The sequence below is a fragment of the Trichogramma pretiosum genome, unplaced genomic scaffold (genome assembly GCF_000599845.2).
Source record: "Trichogramma pretiosum strain Unisexual culture from Peru unplaced genomic scaffold, Tpre_2.0 scaffold14, whole genome shotgun sequence".
NCBI classification, from domain to species: Eukaryota; Metazoa; Arthropoda; class Insecta; order Hymenoptera; family Trichogrammatidae; genus Trichogramma; species Trichogramma pretiosum.
In genome coordinates, this window is record NW_019641706.1 from 2,619,320 (window position 1) to 2,640,668 (window position 21,349).

A 21,349-nucleotide genomic window follows, 5' to 3' on the forward strand; every position below is an offset into this window, starting at 1 on the left:
CGAAATTATTCGAAGTAACTACATTTTTCGGATTTGCCCATGTACGATGACAGACGAACTACGTCGAGTATTTAAATAAACACGCACCAGCGATGGATTCGTCTTGCGCGACTCACGAGATTGATTAATTTGAACGATTTGATCATCGCGCGACACACGTACACGCGACGCTGGAGTTTTTGTAGTTTTCGAGTCATTTGCTTTCGGGTAGGACGCGCACTTAAATATTAATAGTAATCCGCAAACTTGAGCAAAGCTCGACAAAATGTGTTTAGAAAAAAAAATTTATGCGGATCACAGCTCGATTTGTCTTTACGCAAGAGAACGCTGACTGACAAATCGATCCTTGATTAATCAACGTCGCGCATAAAACTCTCCCATATACACGTCAAGACGTTTTGGTCTCCTCGATAAACAAAGCGCAGCTTTGCGATGTTTATGCTCGCATCTGCACGGCTGGTATAAACGCAGGTACGCGTTGCGCAATTATGCATATAAAATGTTAATAAAATACTCATATAAAACGCGCTATGATAACTCGTTTGCTCGCTCGATGCGTCCGCGCGTCGAGGAGTAGATAGGCCGGATTTTTTTCGTTTTTACAAAATAGAGAGATAGAGGCACTCGATTCGAGTCGAGCGCCCCAGAGAACGGCGCAATTATAACCCGAGCTTGCGTGCGTCTGCGTGTATCTATCTATCGTAATTTCTTCTATTTATCTTAATGATCTTATAAAATCGGACACTTCCGCCCACGCGGCTGTGCGCACGACAGTAATACAGGATTGACCGATTGGTGTAGAGGCTCGGTGAAATTTCTCATATTAATACTCCGTTCTCACAGCGTTTGAGCAGTAGACGACGACACTTCCAGGCATCATCATGTACGGTTCTATGCCGAGCGAGAAGGTGTACGAGATCGCTGGCAAATACAATGTGAGTAATATATAACGAGCACTTTTATCCACTAGTAGTTTCTTGGAAAGGTCAGAGCGATGTATATTAAAAAAAAAAATCTAATGCAGGCCAAGGTGGTCGATTTAAGGAGCGATACGCTGACAAAACCGACGCCCGCGATGCTGAGAGCCATGAGCGAGGCCGTGGTCGGCGACGACGTGTACGGTGAAGATCCCACGGTCAAGGGTGAGTACTGCCTCCGATCGCTCCAATTTCGATCTTTTATGGATGACTATATTTTTTCTTTTTTACCGCAGAACTCGAGCGTCAGGTCGCCCTCTTGACCGGTATGGAAGCTGGCTTGTTCGTACCGTCCGGCACCATGGGCAATCTCGTAGCCGGTAAGGATCGACCTAAATGATCAATTTTGTAACGATCATCGAGTTTCGAAATGTTCATCGGTCACCTTCTTCTTTTCAGTAATGACGCACTGCGACACTCGCGGCTGCGAGATCTACGTGGGCGAGCACTCGCACATCGCCCAGCACGAGCAGGGCGGCGCCGCCCAAGTCGCCGGCGTCATGGTCAACGCGATACCTCAACTTCCGGACGGCACCTTCGACCTCGGCGAGCTCGGTTCGCGCCTCAAGAGCGACTGGCTGCACGAGCCGTTCTCGCGTCTCGTCGCCATCGAGAACACCATCAACGGCAAAGCTGTGCCGCGCGCCTGGATCTCCGACGTCGTGCGCTTGGCCAGGGAGAGAAATTTGAGGGTGCACTGCGACGGGGCGCGCATCGTCAACGCTTCGGTCGCCACGGATATGAAAGTGGCCGATATCCTGGAGGGCTGCGACTCGGTGAGCGTGTGCCTGAGCAAGGGCCTGGGTGCCCCGGTGGGATCGGTACTCTGCGGCAGCGCCCAATTCATCCATCGAGCCCGACGCACCCGAAAGGTCCTCGGCGGTGGTTTGCGCCAGAGCGGAGTTTTGGCCGCGGCCGGTCTCGTGGCCTTGAAAGACGCCGAAGAGCGACTGTTCGTGGACCACAAGAACTGCCGGATGGTCGCCGAGGCGTTGGCTCATTACCAGTCCGAGGATTTTAGCGTCGATCTCGCCACCACCCACACCAACATGATGTTCGTGAAGGTACGCCAGACCGAGGCCTGGGACGCGTACAAATTTGTGGCTAGGATGCAGCAGGTGAGGGACGAGGAGGATCCACGCGATCTAACCTTAGTTAGAGGCTTGGCGCTCGCGCCCAACCTGGCGAGATTCGTGTTTCATCGCGATATCGATGAAGACATGGCTAAGGCGGTGAAAGACAAGATTGATTGCATTCTTCGAGATGTCACGGTCCGCGTAACAATAAACTAAAAATTAGATAACTTCAGGCAGGTTCTGATAGCATTGCTCTTAAAATCACGTCGTGAGAGATAAAAAGATTATTTGTCGACATCACAGCGAGTCGTATAAATAAATGAATTGTATGTTAAAATTTAATATTTAAGATTAAGCATAAATCCGTGAGTTTCGGAAGATGATTCGAATGTAATAAATTACCCCTTAATGTACCCAATAATTAGAGTGTTCATGCATTTCATTTATCAATCCTACTATTCACTCCAGCCAGAATAAGATCTGTAATTTATATATTTATGTAACCAACCACCTGTTACAGAGAGGCCGCGATTGAGAATAACGTAGGATAAACGAAAATTTATACTTTAATTTAATTTAGACTACCATCCTCACTTAAAATAATGATGGACCTGAAAGTGAAGCCAATCTATTCGGCCTCTGATTGGTCGACTGACTTTTGACTCGAGTCGAAACGTAATAAAGTGACATCTACGGTCAAAATAGCAACTTTTTCGAAACTGACTAAAAAATGTACGCGCGCGAAGCGCGCCTGAAAGTTGCTAGTTTTATAAAATAGTAATGATATATTTGAAAAGTTTAATTTAAGCCTAATTTTAAATGATGATATACGAATATAATTTTTATATAAATTGTATAAATCTGTATATTTATTATTGAAGTATAATTCGAAATAATGCACAGATGCATCGGAGAAAATAAAATTTGTAAATAAAAGAAATTTATAGAATTTTATGCCAAAGTTACAATTCTTAAATGTATCTATTTCTAACATTAAAAAAGTTTTCATGTAAAAAAATTCGTCCTTTTATTCTATTTTCGACACGTATACGTGCAAGTCCTCGAGTTGAAAACAATATAAAAAATGTACAATTGTGTATAAAAAACGCGCTATAATGCTAATACAGTATCGGTACAGATAATACTTGATATTCTTAAAATATTGATATTTAGCTTTGGAAGACATCCTTGACGTCTTCCTCGTCGTCGTCCTCTTCCTCGCCTTCGCTGTCGAAGGTGTTGTCCGGAATGTCGTAGAGCCTAATCATCGGCTTGTTCGGGTCCTTCATGATGAGATACTTGCCGTCCTTTTGCTTCATGCAGATGTCGATGATGCACCTGAGGATGCCCCAGGCATTGTCCATGTTGAGGTTTATCTGATTGGCGAACTCGTTGGGTTTGTATTGCTGGGTCTCGAGGATTACGTGCTTGCTCGAGTCGCGAACACTGGCCCTGGACACGTATCCGAACTTGAGCTGATCGGAGCCAGCCAGCAGAGCCTGGACCGTCCACTTGGCCAGTTTGCAGGCATTGTTGCGCAGCTCGTTGGCGAGGACTGCACCTCGTTGGGTGTCGAGCTTGCGACGCCACTCGACGCCGTTGGCCAACTTCGAGTCCCACTCGTTGAGGGCCTTGATCGTCAAGAACTGTGTCTCGTTGTTGGGGCCTTGAGTCACAGCATCGTGTTCGCAACGGCAAATTAGCGTGATGTCGTTGCCCAGATCCCATTTTCGGTATCTGTAAGCAACGGAGGCGACTTCGCCTTCCTCCTCCTCCGACACGAACGGATTGGGCTCGTCGAATTTGTACTTCATGTCGGATTTCAAGACTTGTTGCGAGAAATTGTGATTGATGAAGGTGGCTTCGAGGGCCAGATTTCTTGGCGAGTTGAGCGAGTTTCCATCGTCCTGCGGTGGCTCTACACTCGTCTCGTTCACAGTGAGCAAGTCGAACTCGGTGTTGTCGCGCTTGTCGAAGAACAGCTTGTTGCCAATCTTCTCGATGACTATATCCCACGAGTAGTTACTGCGTGTGCTGCACATGATAGTGGCCAAAATAGCATCTGTTGCATACACGTTGCCTTCTGTCTTTGACAATTTGCGGATGACGGGGTCGTCGGTGGTTGTGACCGTATGGAAGATACGATCGATTCTTTGCAGGGGCTTCTCATTCTTGACATTAACTCTGTCGTATGTCTTGTCGTAGTACTCCAGGGCACCACAGCAGACAACATCTTGTGGATCTTTGACACCAGGAAGTGTCAATTTTGACAATCTTGGGAAGTCCATTTCTTCAATGGTAACCCATTCAGCTTTGACAGTGACTGATGCATCACGAATTTTAATAGGGTTTTGATTTTTGCCTCTCATGCCTTGTCGTGGACCCCAACGTTTAGTTTGACCCTTACGCTCTCTTTCCCTAAGTTTGAGTTTGCCTAAAGCTTGCATTTGACTTATACTACTACGAGCACCACCTCTGCCACGCAATCTCTGATTTCTACCACCAAAACCTCTGCGTTGATAGGGAGGTTTCTGAATGCGAGTGTTATCAACCAGGTGAAAGGTAGATTCATCTTCATCATGATAATATGTATACTGAGTACCAGAACCAAATTGAGAATTGTATTTGTCTAAAAAAGAAATTAATAGTTATTTAGTTGGATTGAAAAAGCATCCTTTTTGAGAGTAATGCTTCAACTATTAGTTTAGAATGTAAATCAATGCTTTCTATAACTCAAGTTTGAGTCTAACGGAACAGTAAATTACCAAATATTGTAAATCAATTAACATAAAAAGGCAACTGATAAACTTACTTGCAAACTTCTTGTCATGATTAGCTGGTATAGTCCAATCAGCAATCTAAAATTAAAAAATTCGAATGAAAAATTTATGAATTTGCAAATTATTAGTAAACAATAAATTAAACACGATTTAATTTACCTTGCCAATGCGATCGCTTTTGGAAAACGGCTGATACGGCATGTCTTTGAAGCGGTCGGGCAAATCGCAAGGGCCCCAGCCATCGGGATTGTAAGGAACAACCGGCGCGACAAAATGAGCTTTTCCCGAAGTAGATTCTTTCAACGTTTTCTGAACTTTTACCTTTATTTCCTCTTTAACTTCCACTTTAATTTCTTCTTTTACCTCCACTTTAACTTCTTCCTTATTCTCTTCTTTATTTTCGTCCTTATTTTCTGCATTTTCTTCTTTACTTTCTTCCTTACTTTCTTCGTTATTTTCTACTTTAGTTTCTACTTTAGTTTCTACTTTAGTTTCCGCTTGAGTTTCCGCTTTAGTTTCTACTGTAGCTTCTTGTTTAGCTTCTTCTTTATTTTCTTGTTTGGATTGTTGATCGGCTGCTGCTTCTTCTGCGATTACCACGTCGTTGGCCATAATTAAGCTCTTTTTAACTGTACTAAAACTTTTAGAATCGAAGAAAATAATTTATTTTTATTAATTCTTCAATTCAGAATAAACTCGGCCAAATAAACGACGCTAAAAAAAGTAAATATCAAGCCCCTATTCGAGTGCATATAAGAGTTTCGAGGTTACTAGTCGGTGGTTGGCGTTCACAGGACGCCTACCTATAAATAAGGATGCGTCTGCGATTTGCGAAGGTTCGCCATCAGATGCGTTTCGGCCGGCCCTTTATTCTGACATTTCGCCGGTAACCGGCCTCCACCACCAACGCTATGCAGTTATATAGCGGGCGCAGAGCATGGACGCTTGTTGCTTCGAAATTGTAGCGGCACCCACAATCTGATATCATCGCTTTGTATTTTACATTCATACTAAACATTGTTTTCATGAATTAAAGCTCAAGGTAAAAAAAGTAAAGCTCGTATGTAATTTCGGAGTCGCTGTCGGAGTGCTTGATTGACATTTAAAAAACAACAGACATGAATGTCGCGGTCGATGCGGTCAAAATACACATCGGCGTGCTGATATATTTCGCTGTAATGTGCAAATTTTAGTATGAACTTTCGCCTAGCGATGACGCTAAACGACAGCACAACTTCGCGAAATTTCAATATGATCTCTCACGTACCGCGTGCACGAGCACCAACACATGCTTATACTTACTCAGGGCAGAAATTTCGAGTCGGCGTATATAATACACGCTATATACTTTGCCTGTATATAGTATAATACTCGATTGATATACACACACATACATCTATATAAACGAATAGGAAGAGACATTGCGTTTTTACGCGACACACACAAGCGAAGAAGTCTTGCGGTGATTCAGCACAAGTCTCATAGACCCCCGTGTGTAACGTGCGTGTGTGTCTGTGTCGTTCAATTATCACGTATCTACAGTGTACCTCTCTCGGTTTATCGCGCAGTATCGCGAAGTCAATTGCAGCGGCGATTCACATTTATTAGTCTCTGTGTGACTTTTTCGGTGTTATATTAAAACCCATCTCTTACTCTCTCGTTCATCATGGTCAAGGCCGTTTGCGTTCTCCAAGGCGAGTGCAGGGGCACTCTGTACTTCGAGCAAAACGTGAGGGAGTGATTTTTCATAATTTTCATTTTTTTATTTCACATGATTTTACTCAATCGAGCGTAGTCTAATGCCGATTTTTCACCGAGTGCTTAGTCATGCAATGTGATTTTTTCTCTATATTATTACAGAGCGAGAGCGAGCCGGTTAAGGTCACCGGCCAGGTTACCGGCCTGAATCCGGGTCTGCACGGATTCCACATTCACGAATTCGGCGACAACACCAACGGTAAGCATTGGCGCGTGCATTGCAACATGCATACATAAAAACAGGTTGTTTATATAACTAGTGCTTTAGTATTCATGATACGTATATGATGTGTGCGTTTGTGCCATTCCACAGGCTGCACCAGTGCCGGGCCCCATTTCAATCCCCTGAAGAAGGAGCACGGCGCACCTACCGATGCCAACCGTCACGTCGGTGACTTGGGCAACGTGAAAGCTGGCACCAACGGCGTTGCCGAGGTCGACATCACCGACAAGCAGCTTCAACTTCATGGAGCTCACAATATCCTTGGCAGAACTGTCGTGGTAAGTGACGCGAGAACAAGATTATCATTTTATTATTCAATTCTGCATTTTATTTTCTGCATTGATTATGTAGGTTCACGCTGACCCCGATGACTTGGGCAAGGGTGGTCATGAACTTTCCAAGACGACTGGCAATGCTGGTGGTCGCTTGGGCTGTGGCGTCATTGGAATCGCAGCAGGGCCAAGTTCATAAACTTTAATATCTATCAAGAGCTTTGAGTTGCTGCTTGAAGTCATTACAAGAAGTCATCTTCCAAAGGCATAATATTTATTAGAGAACTGAGTTATTGAAAATTACAAATATATTTGATGAATGTTCAAAATATACATCATGTGTATTGGAAATAATTGATATTATGTTTATATTAAAGAGTACAAAATTAAATCACATAGACTTCATTTTATTTCAAATATTTTTCTGCTTATTTACAAGTAAAAAATAATTCTAATTGATTCTGACTATTTACCTTTATAAATGTATAAATCTTTTTGAATTTATCAATTGGCTCTGGTTACAAATTTACAAAACATTTTAATAATAACTTTTTTTTTCATAGCTATAATTTTGGTTGCCTGGGGTATAGCTTTTAAATTTATTAGGATAATGCGGCTCGTATCTTTTCCTTTGATTAGGCTCATAGTATCCTATTTGTTTTGGTTTATTACTGGCCATCAATGCAGCTGGTACAGCAGGTGTATTAGGACCACCTCGAACCAGAACGAATATCAACCAATACAATCCACCGACACATTTTGATAAAAACTCAAAAGCACCTAAACATATAGGTGTAGAAACATGTATCAAGTTGACTACAACATGACTAAATTTAATGCTCCATTCTCCTAAGTATCGCATTATTTCAATAGTAAGTGTAAACAAAGTCATTATCACAATTGCCATGAATTTTACAGCCTCACAAAAATTTTTGTATGTCAGTATCTGTGAATAATATAAACAGTTTTTGAGTTAAAAATGTGCTTTACAATTTCTCTACAACTTCAGAAATTACCTCTTTTATGTCAAAAGTTGGAAAATCAGGATCACTGGTGGTATTGAAACTCCTATCTGGGTTTATAAAGGGTTGCACATGAGTGAGTTCTAAAAGTATTTCCTTACTTTCAAATGTCACTCCTTTAATTTGAAACCAATGTTTACCCAAAGGTATACTTGGTAGTTCCACCCACAGAAGACAATCATCAGTATTGCTATCCGCTGAAAGTTGAATCATGATGAGATATTTTTATACATGAATCCACATAAAAATCAAATTTACTTACTTGTTATTCCAATCCACTGAGAATTTGTAAACTTTTCAAATGCACTTTTGGCTTTTAACATGTTTGGAACTAGATCATCCATGGATTCAATAACAACGATGTCTCTAAATAAGGATCATAATTATTAAAATATTTTCTATATATAACTGATACTTGTATATTTCTTCATACCTGTATGTAGACAATGATTCGACATAACGCCTCTCTTTAAATGTTCCCACAAATAGTTTATTTTCAATGAGTTTTGACACATCTCTCTCTAATTTTTCAATATTTTTCTCAGAGGGCTTCATTTCTGAAAAATAAAAAATACTGGTTAGCCAAAAAGCTCCAAAAAATGAAGTAACTTCTGCAGGTGCCATAAAACGAATGGAAGCGATCCATCGTAATTTAATTTTATGTAAACACGTGCCTTATTTCAGTTGCAAACGAGCAGACGTCGTAAAAAGAAAATAACAGCGGTCGGAAAAAAATTGTAATCGTATACTTTTTACGTTCTGAGAGGCGACTTACTCGATTGATTTCAGGTGAAGTATCGCGTCAACTTCTTTATTATTATCGCAGAGACGACTTCTAGTGGTCGCGTCAAACGATCGACATCCTCGAGTTTATTAATTTTGGGACAGCGACTGACGGCGAGTCATTAGGTTGTTTCTTCATCACCGTATAGGCCACTGCATCAACAAAGGTCAAAATTCCGTTGATCGTTAATAGGCTGCATCGCCTAATGGTCTCTCGACCCCTTCAACAGTTGCCTATACTACTGTAAATAGCCAAAATAGATACACTGGCTTGTGTATACACAGTGTACAATGTCAGATATGCTGTCTAAAGCTCAAAAGTATATGTACAGTGCGCAGTTCTTTGTAGCAGTCGGCCTCTGGCGTATCCTATATCCATATTAGCTAATGGAAACTTCAAAGCATGTATCAAAACACGCAGAAAGCTAGAACTGCTCAGTGACGGTCACTGTACAGGGTGTTGTTGTTTGTTTATTTTGGAGCGAGTTTGGAATTTGTTTAAAATTTAAAGTAATTAAAAGTCGCTGATGGTTACAGTTTGTATTTTTTGATTATATTGCGTTTTATAGCAAAGTTAAACGTTGTACTCTTCGTCGTAAAATTTGTAATGAACAATTAAACACACTATACTTTTCATTTCGGACGCCAAATTAATTCTTTATAAAATTCATAAACGATCCAATAATAGTAGAAAAACAAAATTGAGAATCCTGTCTTTTTTTTTCATAGTTGAGGAAAAAAGACGATTTTTTCATGATTGCGCGATAAGCGATATCAAACATATTGCCAGTTTAGTGCGTAATTTATCACTTAATATAGATTTTCTCATTCAATTGATATAAACTTTTTTCTTTTTGCAATCTTCATTGCTGCGATAATGCATGTCATGTCTAATTGATATGTAATTGTTGTGACAAATTACTCCATCACGAGTTCCAAACTTTCTTCGATAAAATATTCAATCGAACTAGTAAAATTTCCCAACGTACATCGGTATGCAAATCGCTAAAACTGTGAATGGCACCTGATTAAATAAATTAAAACCTGAAATCGAAGCAGAAGAGCTCGTGCAGATTGGCGCAAGCGTGTGTGAATTTCGAAGAAAAGAAAGTCGGCTGCTAGGTATAAAATACTCGAGCGAGGTGTATTTAACTCGATTACTTGCTCTCGAAACTCTGCGAGGCCTCGCGCGCGGAGAGGGTAGGACTGTAGTAAGCTAATAATTCGCTTTTTTTTTTTCATTGAATCGTCAGTCAGTGATTGCTCCTCGTCGCTGCGACATCGTAAAATACACCTTGCATTCTGCTCCGCAATATTAACTCGTCGCAGTTGTTCGTCCTTTTTCTCCTTGAGACAATACTTGTAACGCATCATCATGACCGATAATCAGGTTTACATCGCCTCTGCTTGTCGTACGCCAATTGGTAAATTTATTTTGTTTGACAATCGTTAGCGATTACTTTTTTTTTGTTGTTTTACGTGATTCGCTTCTTTTCGTTTCCAAATTAACGGTAATTTGTGTCCTCGTGTCGTCTTGCCACCCATCGCTAATATATACCCGCATTCCTTTCTCTCGCTTTTACTTTTTTACCTGTTGTGTACTGGCATAATTGTCGCGTTATAAAACTTTCTTTCCGTTACACTTACAAAATATTATCAGACCACGTAATTCTTACGTATGCCTGGCATCGACTTCTTTTTTTATTTTTAAACAAACATTTTATGAATCATAAAAATTTGCCATCGGTGCACTTGTGTAAACTTTGAATTATAGCGTGCGTTGTTTTATTTTTCAGGCTCGTTCTGCGGCACTTTTTCGACGCTGAAAGCGAGTGAACTTGGCACTGTCGTTATCAAGGAGAGCTTGAAGCGAGCAAATGTCAAGCCGAAAGAGGTATCCGGAGTTATTTTGGGCCAGGTAAATGCACTATTATGTCATTGTAAACCTTCATGAAAATTCATGCGTTTTCATTCAATATCGATGCTTATCTTTTCTCTATTGTCAGACACTCACCGCTGGCACGGGACAAAATCCAGCTAGACAAGCCTCCATAAAAGCTGGTCTGCCAATAGATGTTCCTGCTTATCTTGTTAATATGTTGTGTGGATCTGGTCTGAAGTAAGTAAAATACCAGTTTTTGTTGGAGATCTATTTTGAATTGTTAATGAATTAGATATTATGTGTCTTTAAGGAAAATCGCGATAAATTATTCATCCATCTAATATTCAACAATTTAAAATGTTATTTTTTCGTTGCTTAGTATTCTTCTGTTAGTTTCAATTAAATAAATAATTTTATTAACTTTATCATTTTAGAGCAATAATGAATGCTTATATGACAATCAAATGTGGAGAGGGTGATATTGTTGTTGCTGGTGGACAAGAAAATATGAGTGCCGCTCCTCATTCAACTAACATTAGACTCGCAAGTAAATCAGGAGATTCAGTTATGCGTGATACAATGCTCTTCGATGGATTGACTGATGCCTTCTGTAATATTCACATGGGAATAACAGCTGAAAATATAGCAGAAAAATATGAAATATCAAGAGAAGATCAAGATAAATATGCAGTACAATCGCAACAACGCACTGAAATGTCTATAAAAAATGGTCATTTCGATAAAGAAATAGTCCCCACTGAAGTTAAAATCAGGAGACAAACAGTTTTGGTGTCAAAAGATGAATACCCAAAAAGCGGTGTAACTTTTGAAGATCTTTCAAAAGCAAGAGCAGTTTTTAAAGTAATAATAATACAATTTTTTTCTAATCATATGGCAAAAAATGGTTGCTTATTAAAATAAATTTTTAATTAATTCCAGGAGGGAGGTACCGTTACTGCAGGAAATGCCTCAGGTATCAATGATGGTGCAGCTGCTGTTGTTGTAATGTCAGGTAAAGTTGTCAAAGAAAAAGGAATAAAACCTATGGCCAGAATAGTTGCTATTGCTGAAGCTGGAGTATTACCCGAAATGATGGGTGAAGGTCCTATCCCTGCTGTAAAATTACTGGTTGGTATTCAAAAATTGTTTTTTTTATTTTATTTGAAATTGTTACTATAAATTAAAATGGTTTTTAGTTGGAAAAAGCTGGATGGCATAAAGATGAAGTTGATTTATATGAATTGAATGAAGCATTTGCTGCACAAGCTGTGCGTTGTGTGAAAGGACTTAATATAGATGAAGCAAAAGTTAATGTTGATGGAGGAGCTATTGCACTTGGTCATCCTATTGGAGCTTCTGGTTAGTCAAATATGCATGCATTTAAATTTTGTGTACATATTCATAATTTAATCCATGTATTTATTAATTTTTAGGAGCAAGAGTTGTTGTAACATTACTGCATTCAATGGAGAGGAGAAATGCTAAAAAAGGTGTTGCTGCTCTGTGTGTTGGAGGTGGTATGGGTGTAGCCATTGCTGTTGAAAGAGATTGAGAAATGCTTGAAAAAAAATATGATCTTTGCTTGCTTTGCTTACATAACTACTAAAAGTTTTTAGAAACTTTTTCGCGAGGTCTTCCATAAATTTTGATCATTAAATTTCATAAAATTTCTAAGAGACAATAAGGTATTATCGTTGAAAATACTAGAGATAACTATGGATTGTAAATTGTTTTTGAATTAAGAAATTTTTTCAAAGAAGAGAAAAAATCAAGTCCATATCATTGAAATTGATAACGTTTCATCCAATGAAAAAAAACTTTAAAATATATAACAGTATTTGTTGAGAAACTGAAATTGTTAAATTTATACATGCATCAAGTGCAGTACAATTAACGCGAATTATAAGAATGTTCTTTGCATGATAAAACTTTAAATTTCTTTTTTCTTTCTTTAACGTTGTTTTTTTTCGTGATACTCAAGTATTAATGAAGTTGATTGAAAAGAAAATAACGTTTTTGTGAATTGAATAACATTTAAAAAGTATAAAATATGTAATGTTTGAACTATTGTCCATTTACTGTAACAATGCTTTTTATAAATTTTTATACACATGTATTACTACTTTGAAAAAGTATTTTTATACAGAATTTAACTAATGGTATAAAAATAAAAATGTTTTATATAAATAATACTTATACTATTTTTTGAAATACTATTTGTTTTCTGTCGTTTTAAGTGAATTTTTCCGGTTATTTAAAATGTTTTGAACGGCTGCTACTCCTTCAGCTTGCCGCTTTTCCATTCTTATGGTTTTGAATGTTCTGGATTTTGGTACAAAACGAGGTTTATGGAGGTTGTCCAACTGTTTCTTGATAGCTGGAATTATGCGTATCTGAAATGCAAACATTAAAAATTTAGATAAAAATTTTGCCTTATTTAATATCAAAAATTTCGCTCATTATACCGCAAAAAAACTAACCACCTTAATATTATAGGAAGACTGACAATAACCAATAGCTCTTTTTTATCATTTTTTAAATATTAGCCAAAGTAACAGGTTTAGCTGGATGGTAACCACTCAGCTCTTTATCGCCATCTTCTTGGGTAAAACAATTAATTGGTTCATTCAGTGGTATGTCAATTACCATTTCCAACTTTGGGATGCATAGTTTAGAATACTTTTTTATCATGAAATTCCAGAAAGAATCTTTGATAACATCATTTTCTTTCACATGAAAGAAAGATCCCCATATTTTAGAAGTTAAAATATCTTCATGATGATGAGTGATATCATGATTTAACAAACGCTCAGCTAACTGCTCTTCAGAAATTACCATTGTGTCACAATTGGAAGCATAACAACTTGGAGCATAAATATCTTGCAACATATTATCTCCAACATACAGGCACTTTGGATTATCTACACCTGTTATGTTAGAAAAAAACTGAGCCAACTCTTTCCAATTTCCTTGATTATATATTCCGCCAGTTTTCAAATCTCTTGCAGTTATAACTTCATCTTCAAAATAATTTTTTAAGGAATAGAATGGCCTGTTATCAGTGAAAAATGCTGGTTTTTTAGCATAACAGATTATGACATCAAACAAAGATTTCCAATTTTCACCAAATGCATAACTAGTTGTTACTTCTACAAAATCCAAATTAGAACCTGTGATCAGGTAAGTTTTTTTTGTTTCTTTCAACTTTTTGATCCACTCCAAGGTTCTTGGATCGCACTTGTGAATATATTTGGCAGGATTTTTTTTCAATTCTGGATAAAAATTTCCCCCTCCTCCTTGTACTTGTTCTCTGGAATACATATCAGCAAAAGCATCTAAAATATCAGGCCAAATGTTATATTGATCCAAAGGTTTGCCTCCATTCTCTGTATCCAATGCATCAACTACCTTGGCAAATACTAGACCAGCTGGCATGTCAAAACAATCCAACAATGTTCTTATTTTTGCAGAGAAAGGTCCATTCCAAGTCATCAATGGGTTTTTGCTGAAAATTTCCCCATACATCCATTGGCGATTGGGATAGTATTTTTCAATTTCATCATTATTTAACATTTTGGTTCCATGACTCGCTTTGTAAACACTACCATTAGGAGTGAGCTTGACAATATTGCCCTTGTCGAAGTCAAAAAATAATCCCTTCTGAATGAAATCGATATCTCTATGAGTTAGAGGTTCTTTTAAGTACTTTGCATGGTATCCTTTCTTTTCAATCAAGAAAGTGGTGATTACATCGTATTCTAGCAGTACAAGATTTGTGATATGATAGCGTACAATGGTGCTATCCAAATCGAAACCTATGCAGTCATAATCACTGAATCGAAATACACTCATTTTCTTTGGATCGCACTGCAGATTTCTATTTAAAAATTGACTAGACAATCTTCTCACACCTATAAAATTTGAACAGGCTTTAGTTGTTGTCAGCAGTTTCCTCTTTGCAAAATGATTAAAGCTTGCCAACAATACTTTTCGGACATTCATAATGAGCAAATAATTAAGGTAGATTTTTTTTTACATAACAAATAAAAATAACAAATAATAAACTGTATTATTTCGAACAATCACTTTGACTAAGTTTGACTAAGTTCGTTACACACCCTCGCGAAAATTACAAAGCTTTTGTTTTGAAGGTTATGGGTGTAAATAAATATAGATATTCAACTACATATAACGGTCGTGAATTCAACGTTAGAGCAACGAGGCAATCGTTCAGCATGTTTATGGACCGCGTGCGAAAACTGGCGATGATTGCGCAATTAAGCCGAGAAGAAGCGATAAGCGAGCGCGACGATAACAATATAATACTTACGTGGGGTGGAATCTGCACGTAGCGAATGTTTCTCGCTTGAACGAAGAATATCTCGTACTTGTAGCTGTCACCACGTGGATCGGTGAAAATGCAGTCTTTCATAACAATGTTCATAAACCTGTTGATTACGTAAGATGCGATAAAAAAACGAAGAGGAGAAAGCGAACGAAAATGGAAGATGAACTCACCCGTCGGCCTGCTCGACAATGCCGTTGATCGCGGACTCGTTACGCAGATCCACCGTGGTGCGTTCACCCTCGACCGCCCGCAGCAGTATCGACAAGGTGTTATAGAAAAAGTTACGCTCGGTCGGATCGAGGGGCTGGCCCATCTTGATAATAGATTTTTTTTTATTATTTTACTACTTATCGTAAAAGTCTGACTTTTGTTTGGATTTTAACGCGGACGACGACGCCCGTGACACGGATAAACGCGCGACGATCAGCACGCAATACACTGAATCAAAACAAGATTTTGAATCGGGGACTTGTTAATGTTGTGCCGGGGGCAGGCAGGACTGTCAGGTAGCGTAAAAAAACGAGACTGCACGTCTGGTGCACGTGTCGCGCCGGCTGTGTTATGTAGTGTGTACTAACGTACTATTATAATGTCAGATAGGGTCGATTTATTACGAATGGGAAGCAGGTGTGCGATTGGGGGCCTAATGGTGATTGAAAATTATATTTAAAAAAATGTATTTCACGCAAAAATTCTGATGTGATTGGAGTTTCATAAAAGCACCGAGAAAAGTATGAAAGAAAAATTCATAAATAATCCTTGAACCCTTTGTTATGAAAATACTCGAAATCCAACAAACTTAATGTCAATTTTAAATATTTCCGCTCAATTCATCTTTCCTCCACGCGAGGGCGCGACTGCAGAAAGGCCAAAAAACAAAACACAGTCAACTCAGCAAGGTGAAAGCGCGTCGTCTGCTTCAGAATTGAGTCATATTTAACCTCCCTCACAGTGGATGCCTGAAAGCGTGTGTGTACTGTGCAGGTCAGTTCATCCAACGTACTTCGGTAGACACGTGTTTACTCGGAAGATTATATTTTGTTTATTGAGGAAAAGTAAATATTGTGATTTCAAAACATGAAAGTCAAGAGCAATAATAAACGCAAAAGAAGTGACAGTTCCAGTCAAAAGCAGGGTTCGTCTAACGATCCCGATAAATACGTGGCCTTTAAATTGAAAAAGATGAGAGGCATCGATAAAAAAGAGGAGCCCGGAAAACCATCGAGTGCTAAAAAGAAGGGTACAATGATTTCTAGTAAAAAAAGCTCTTCAGGAGTAGTTGGGAAACCAGTTCTGGTACGTTGAATTCACTATTATTACTTGTTATTCTTGCATTTAATGATGTGTTGGTATGTCATTAAAATAATTTTATTCTGCAGTATCAAAAACCAGAAATGGATGTTGAAATTATCGATGGTGTAGAGATTAGGACTCCTAAAAATTACAATTTAAGTAGCCCATCTAAAGAGCCCACAAAAAGTAAGTTTTTTTATTAGATTACTTATTATACATGTTTTACTAAAAAAGTACTAATAATGTTTACTCCATTGTTCTCATAGGTATAAATAATACAAGAAAGCCAACAAAGACTAATTCTGCGACATTTCCTGATATAGGAAAACCATTAATTATAGAAGCTCATCTTAAAAAGTCCACAAAATCTTATTATCCTTCTTTCTTTTCAACACCATCACAATTCTTAGAAAGTGATCCGTGTTTGAAAGAAGGAGGATTAGAATATCAGATGTTACAACAAATAGCTAATTCAGGTTGTAAAACAGAAGAAGAATTAGTTCAATGTTTCATGCAAAACCTTGACGTTGTCGCAAACAAACAAACTAAACAAAACTCTAACAATTCATCTCAAGAAATGAAAAAATTCTATCAAGAATGCAACAAACTTTCTAGGAGTCCAACTAAAAAATGTTGTGAAAATAAGTGTAAAAAACGTAATAATAATACAAATGAAAAAGCTGATGAAAGTGCAGCAAAAAAATGTCATGATGTTGCCAACACAAAATTAAATGAAAGCGTGTCAAAAAAATCAGACGAGAATGCAACTGAAAAATCTGCTAGTGAGACTATCACATCCAATTTAAATGATTCAATCATTGAGTCTGTTGAACAAATGCCGAGAACTCCAAGGCTAAATGCTGTTGAAAATAAACCAATTAATAATTCACAAAACAACAGAATACACTTTTTCTGTTTGAAAGACAAAGTAGTTGTGATAATGCGTCCTTGCACACAATTCACTTTTCTAGGAAAACTAAAATTAAAAGTATTGTACGGAGTTGTTGGTTTGTACGGAGCAAAATGTGATAAAAAGAATACAGAATATCCTGTAGAAATTTATTCACCCAAAGGATATGGTTCCATCAGCATCTATAATGAAGATACAAAGAAAAGTGATTCAGATAATGCAGATATAAAGAAAAGTAATTCAGAAAATCCTTCCACCCCAGAAGACAAAGAATACATGTGGAATATTTTAACAACTGAAGGAGTTGACAGAAATTTAACCACACCATTGCATGAAATGTTAGAGGAGTGTGACAAAGAATGGTCTGTCATTTTGTTGGAAAATTTGGAAAATACTTTGACTAAATTTTTAAACGTCTACTTCCCATTTAAATTATTCCCTAAAGTGGACTTGGTCAAATACTCATGGACAGACTTCAGAAGAGCTGAATTTGTTTTACAAAGTAACTTGAACTTATCCAAATCTGATGAGATGTCAATTGGTTCTTTCTGGAGTACCGAGATTCAATCAAAATTCATGTGCGAAACTGAATCTGATACTACAGATTCAGCTGAACCTGAACAGGTCCAACCTGAACAGGTCCAACCTGAACAGACGTGCATGATGGTCACAGGTGGAAAAGGAGTTGGAAAATCCACAACTGTCAGATATCTCATAAACAGTTATCTGCAGACATCAGACAAAGTCATACTTCTAGATTTAGATCCTGGCCAAGCTGAAATGACTTATCCTGGTTGCGTATCTTTGAGTATCATCGAGGAACCTTTGTTGGGACCTAATTTTACCCATTTAAAACACCCGTATTATCAACACTGCTTGGACGAAGTGAACGTTTCCAATTGTATCCCTAGATACATAAATTATGTAAAAAAGCTAGTCGATTGCTTGAGAAGTTCAAAGGAATTATCGAAATATCCCATCGTCGTGAATACCATGGGATTCTGCAAAGGCATCGGACTTGATCTCTGCCTTCTCACCATAAAATTCGTACAACCTACCTGCGTCATTCAGCTGGAATCCAAAAAACCGAAGAACAATTACGATTACAAGTTGACATCGGATTACGTCAACGAAGTGGTAAGTAAAGCATTTAATCGCTGATACGATCGTATTCAAACAAAATCCTAATTTTATAATCTTCGTTTTACAGAAAACCTTGTCTATATGTTGGAACGACGCTTCCGTCGCCCAAGTGCTCCAGAGAAACTGCAAGTATCATTACTTCAATGTACAGTCGAAGGCAGAGGGTAAGCGCGTCTTCGAAACCTGGAACATGGAACCCAGACAGCAGCGAGAGCTCAACATGCTGTCGTATTTCAGTAAAATCGTCGACGACAGGCACAACAAATCGTAAGTACTCTTGCAGCCGATTTTTCAATCCTCCCGTTTATCGATGCGCATCGATCGTTAATTATTCTCGTTTTGATTTTTCTCTTCAGCTACTGCACCTTGAGCTCCGAAACCATCAACAACATCGTGCCGTACGAGGTGCCGTTCGACTCGGTCTGCATCGCTCTGAACAAGAGCGTGTCGCCGACCCACACCCTGGCCGCGATCAACGGCAGCGTCGTGGCGCTCTGCGGCCTCGACCGAGAACAAATCCGACACACCGCCAACGAACAACGGTACAACTCGCAATCGTCGCGCGACTATCCTCAGTACGTGGTGAACGCGGCTCCGAGCATGTGCTACGGTTTCGGCATCGTGCGTGGCATCGACATGGAGAAACGCTGCTTCTACGTGAATACGCCGCTGAACGAGGCCGAGCTGCGGCACGTGAATCTGCTGCTGGGCTGCCAGGAGACTCCGCAGCCGTTTTTGAGAGCACTGGCCGCGGCTAATACGGATGGGCCGGTGCCCTACATGGGCCCTCCGGGCGTGACGCCGATGAGCCGCGCGGTGCGCAGGGGCCAGTTCCGCGTCGATTTGAACGCCTCGAAGAAGGGTTGATGAACAAGTGTATATTATATTGTTCTTGTAAAAAGTAATGTAAAGTTTAGTCGATAAGACCTGTAAATTTTTATATAGCGTTGTTGAAGCTAATAAAAATTTTAATAATTTTTTCTAAAATTTTTATGCGTAAATATTTTTATTTCTATTCATCATTTACGAGCTACGAGTGACGCAAAATCTTAGATCCTGTGGAAAAGTTCGTGACCCAATTGCAGCACACTTACACCATCTCTAGAGCGGCAACTATAGAGTAGGACTTGCGATATATTACATTCGTTATTTATTATATCACCAACGAGTCGAGTTATTAGTGTAAAGCTCGTGTGGGCCAGGAGTAACAAAGGGGGTCTACAGAAGAGGGGATTTCGCCGGCTCTAGTCTAGTAGCATCGCAGTTACTGCACCGCGCTAACAAAGGTGCGTTTCGAGTGCAGAGCGCACACGTACATATACCGTAGCTATACCCATAAGTATAATGAGTATGCACAAGAGTGTAATAAGCAGCGGCGGCGGCGACGTTGGCGCGCGGATCTTCCGTACCGGCAAATTATTGATTTTTTCCATCGGGAACAGGTTTCCAAGGTTACCCCCAAATCGACGACTCGCATGCGTGCTTGCATATACATACGTATATACGATGCGGGAGAGGTGTATGTATACGTGTATACGCGTACGATACGCATTTACCTGTTATATATCGCGTCTATGTATACTTGTGGGTGGGTGGGTGTGTGTGTGTGTGTGTGGGTGCGATGATTACGAGAGATGCGTGTATGTGCCCGAGCTAAAAAGCCCCGGGTTAAACGAGAGAGGGAGAGAGGGTAGGGAGACAGAGCGTATATATATCTGTATACGGTTGCTTCTTTTTTTTTTTTTTTTTGTAGTCCCGGATAATACAAAAGTAAATGAAGAGCCGAGTGCGCGCGAGCTGCAGGAGGGGGGGTGAGAGGCAGTTGCTGGTAGTGCACTTTATCAACTATCATCGTTACGCTCTTTTTTTCCAGCTGCTGCTACACGCCAGCGGCACGATATATCTATACGGTACCGTTTAGCCCGAGCTTTGTTAAAAATCTAACACTTTTTTTCCTCTCTCTCTCTCTCTCTCTCTCTCTCTGTCTTTTTTTTCACAATCCATTCGCGTTTGCCAGAGAGAGAGAGAGGTGGATGAATTTTCTTTCCTCCTTCTTCTGCTCCTTCTTCTTCTACCGTTGCTGCTCCTTTTTTTTACAACTCTTTTTGTTTCAAGTTCAGAGCTCCTCTCTCCCTCGCTCTCTTAAAAGTTTTTCCTTTATTTTTTTCTTCTTCTCTCTTTTTTTTCAGCAAAGTTTCACTCCTCCGCTCGCAGAAGCTGGCAAAAGGGCTAAACTTTTCCTCCCCCTCGCCTATTTTTCCCTTTTCTCTCTTTTTATTCTCGCAAGCTCTCGGACCCATACGCGCGCGTGTAGTTATATAGGCAGTATCCCACTTGTGAAAAAGTTGACCGTATATATATGTACAAACCGCAGCTAAAGCTCTGAGCTCGCTCGTCAGATTCGCGAGCGAGGAGAAACTTTCCTCGCGCTGCGTCTCTGCTGTGCCATGCACGATGTTATGGGTCGCGGAAAAGGCAAAGTTCGTATGTATAGAGGCCCTTTTCATAATGTATACATGGAACTGTTCTCTTTCTCTCTCTCTCTCTCTTTATACTTTGAGAGTAATATTCGCGCACACGTAAACATGTTTAAATTGTGTGTCGTCAATATGAACAGCCGTTGCACACACAAACACACACACTCACACCTTTGATACGAGTCCAGCATTTGCATATGTCATTTGTAAACGGATATTTTACGCGTTCCGTCGGCTGCCGAGCTTTTGCATACCTACCTCCGACTCCGCGTACGCGAGTGCAGAGAGGTCGAACGAGGGGTAGTGAAAAAAAAAAAATTTGCAAAAATTATAACGTGCGTGAAATTCTATACGTTTATTATATATCGTATATACGGTTTAAAAAAAAAAGGCCAAAACGAAAAT

At 39.4% G+C, this 21,349-nt stretch overlaps 7 protein-coding genes across 9 annotated transcripts; 4 read left to right on the forward strand and 3 right to left on the reverse strand.

Moving 5' to 3' along the window:
- The first annotated feature begins 474 nt into the window (after nucleotides 1–474).
- On the forward strand, nucleotides 475–2,669 carry LOC106656998 (low specificity L-threonine aldolase-like). Its single transcript, XM_014378227.2, has 4 exons — nucleotides 475–935; nucleotides 1,025–1,142; nucleotides 1,214–1,297; nucleotides 1,377–2,669. The coding sequence occupies exons 1-4, from the start codon at nucleotides 882–884 to the stop codon at nucleotides 2,267–2,269; spliced, it is 1,149 nt and encodes a 382-aa protein (XP_014233713.1). The 5' UTR covers nucleotides 475–881; the 3' UTR covers nucleotides 2,270–2,669.
- A 418-nt stretch (nucleotides 2,670–3,087) lies between these two features.
- On the reverse strand, nucleotides 3,088–6,479 carry LOC106656850 (eukaryotic translation initiation factor 3 subunit D-like). The gene is made up of 4 exons (XM_014378004.2): nucleotides 6,476–6,479; nucleotides 4,993–5,387; nucleotides 4,866–4,911; nucleotides 3,088–4,682 (listed from the first exon to the last, which is right to left on the reverse strand). Exons 1-4 carry the CDS (start codon nucleotides 6,477–6,479, stop codon nucleotides 3,223–3,225), a joined length of 1,905 nt encoding a protein of 634 aa, XP_014233490.2. The 3' UTR covers nucleotides 3,088–3,222.
- On the forward strand, nucleotides 6,131–7,480 carry LOC106656899 (superoxide dismutase [Cu-Zn]). The gene is made up of 4 exons (XM_014378062.2): nucleotides 6,131–6,562; nucleotides 6,694–6,790; nucleotides 6,905–7,092; nucleotides 7,166–7,480. The coding sequence occupies exons 1-4, from the start codon at nucleotides 6,500–6,502 to the stop codon at nucleotides 7,283–7,285; spliced, it is 468 nt and encodes a 155-aa protein (XP_014233548.1). The 5' UTR covers nucleotides 6,131–6,499; the 3' UTR covers nucleotides 7,286–7,480.
- A 93-nt stretch (nucleotides 7,481–7,573) lies between these two features.
- On the reverse strand, nucleotides 7,574–9,266 carry LOC106657014. The gene is made up of 5 exons (XM_014378245.2): nucleotides 8,884–9,266; nucleotides 8,542–8,665; nucleotides 8,371–8,474; nucleotides 8,103–8,305; nucleotides 7,574–8,032 (listed from the first exon to the last, which is right to left on the reverse strand). Exons 2-5 carry the CDS (start codon nucleotides 8,661–8,663, stop codon nucleotides 7,625–7,627), a joined length of 837 nt encoding a protein of 278 aa, XP_014233731.1. The 5' UTR covers nucleotides 8,664–8,665; nucleotides 8,884–9,266; the 3' UTR covers nucleotides 7,574–7,624.
- A 381-nt stretch (nucleotides 9,267–9,647) lies between these two features.
- Nucleotides 9,648–12,939, forward strand: LOC106657183 (acetyl-CoA acetyltransferase). Its single transcript, XM_014378561.2, has 8 exons — nucleotides 9,648–10,013; nucleotides 10,145–10,315; nucleotides 10,688–10,809; nucleotides 10,898–11,010; nucleotides 11,208–11,634; nucleotides 11,713–11,901; nucleotides 11,970–12,132; nucleotides 12,207–12,939. The coding sequence occupies exons 2-8, from the start codon at nucleotides 10,267–10,269 to the stop codon at nucleotides 12,323–12,325; spliced, it is 1,182 nt and encodes a 393-aa protein (XP_014234047.1). The 5' UTR covers nucleotides 9,648–10,013; nucleotides 10,145–10,266; the 3' UTR covers nucleotides 12,326–12,939.
- Nucleotides 12,940–13,073: 134 nt separating this feature from the next.
- On the reverse strand, nucleotides 13,074–15,188 carry LOC106657182 (5'-nucleotidase domain-containing protein 1). 3 transcript variants are annotated; one of them, XM_023462952.1, is made up of 3 exons: nucleotides 15,104–15,188; nucleotides 13,257–14,684; nucleotides 13,075–13,166 (listed from the first exon to the last, which is right to left on the reverse strand). In XM_023462952.1, the coding sequence occupies exon 2, from the start codon at nucleotides 14,623–14,625 to the stop codon at nucleotides 13,309–13,311; it is 1,317 nt and encodes a 438-aa protein (XP_023318720.1). In that variant the 5' UTR covers nucleotides 14,626–14,684; nucleotides 15,104–15,188; the 3' UTR covers nucleotides 13,075–13,166; nucleotides 13,257–13,308. The 3 variants fall into 3 exon arrangements, with proteins under 3 accessions (XP_014234046.1, XP_023318720.1, XP_014234045.1); XM_014378560.2 differs by lacking the exon at nucleotides 15,104–15,188 and having other exon boundaries at nucleotides 13,074–13,166; nucleotides 13,254–15,032; XM_014378559.2 differs by lacking the exon at nucleotides 15,104–15,188 and having other exon boundaries at nucleotides 13,257–15,032.
- Nucleotides 15,189–15,440: 252 nt separating this feature from the next.
- LOC106656963 (polynucleotide 5'-hydroxyl-kinase NOL9) lies at nucleotides 15,441–19,414 on the forward strand. Its single transcript, XM_014378182.2, has 5 exons — nucleotides 15,441–16,417; nucleotides 16,501–16,600; nucleotides 16,681–18,461; nucleotides 18,535–18,734; nucleotides 18,824–19,414. The coding sequence occupies exons 1-5, from the start codon at nucleotides 16,199–16,201 to the stop codon at nucleotides 19,332–19,334; spliced, it is 2,811 nt and encodes a 936-aa protein (XP_014233668.1). The 5' UTR covers nucleotides 15,441–16,198; the 3' UTR covers nucleotides 19,335–19,414.
- The last annotated feature ends 1,935 nt before the right edge of the window (nucleotides 19,415–21,349 follow it).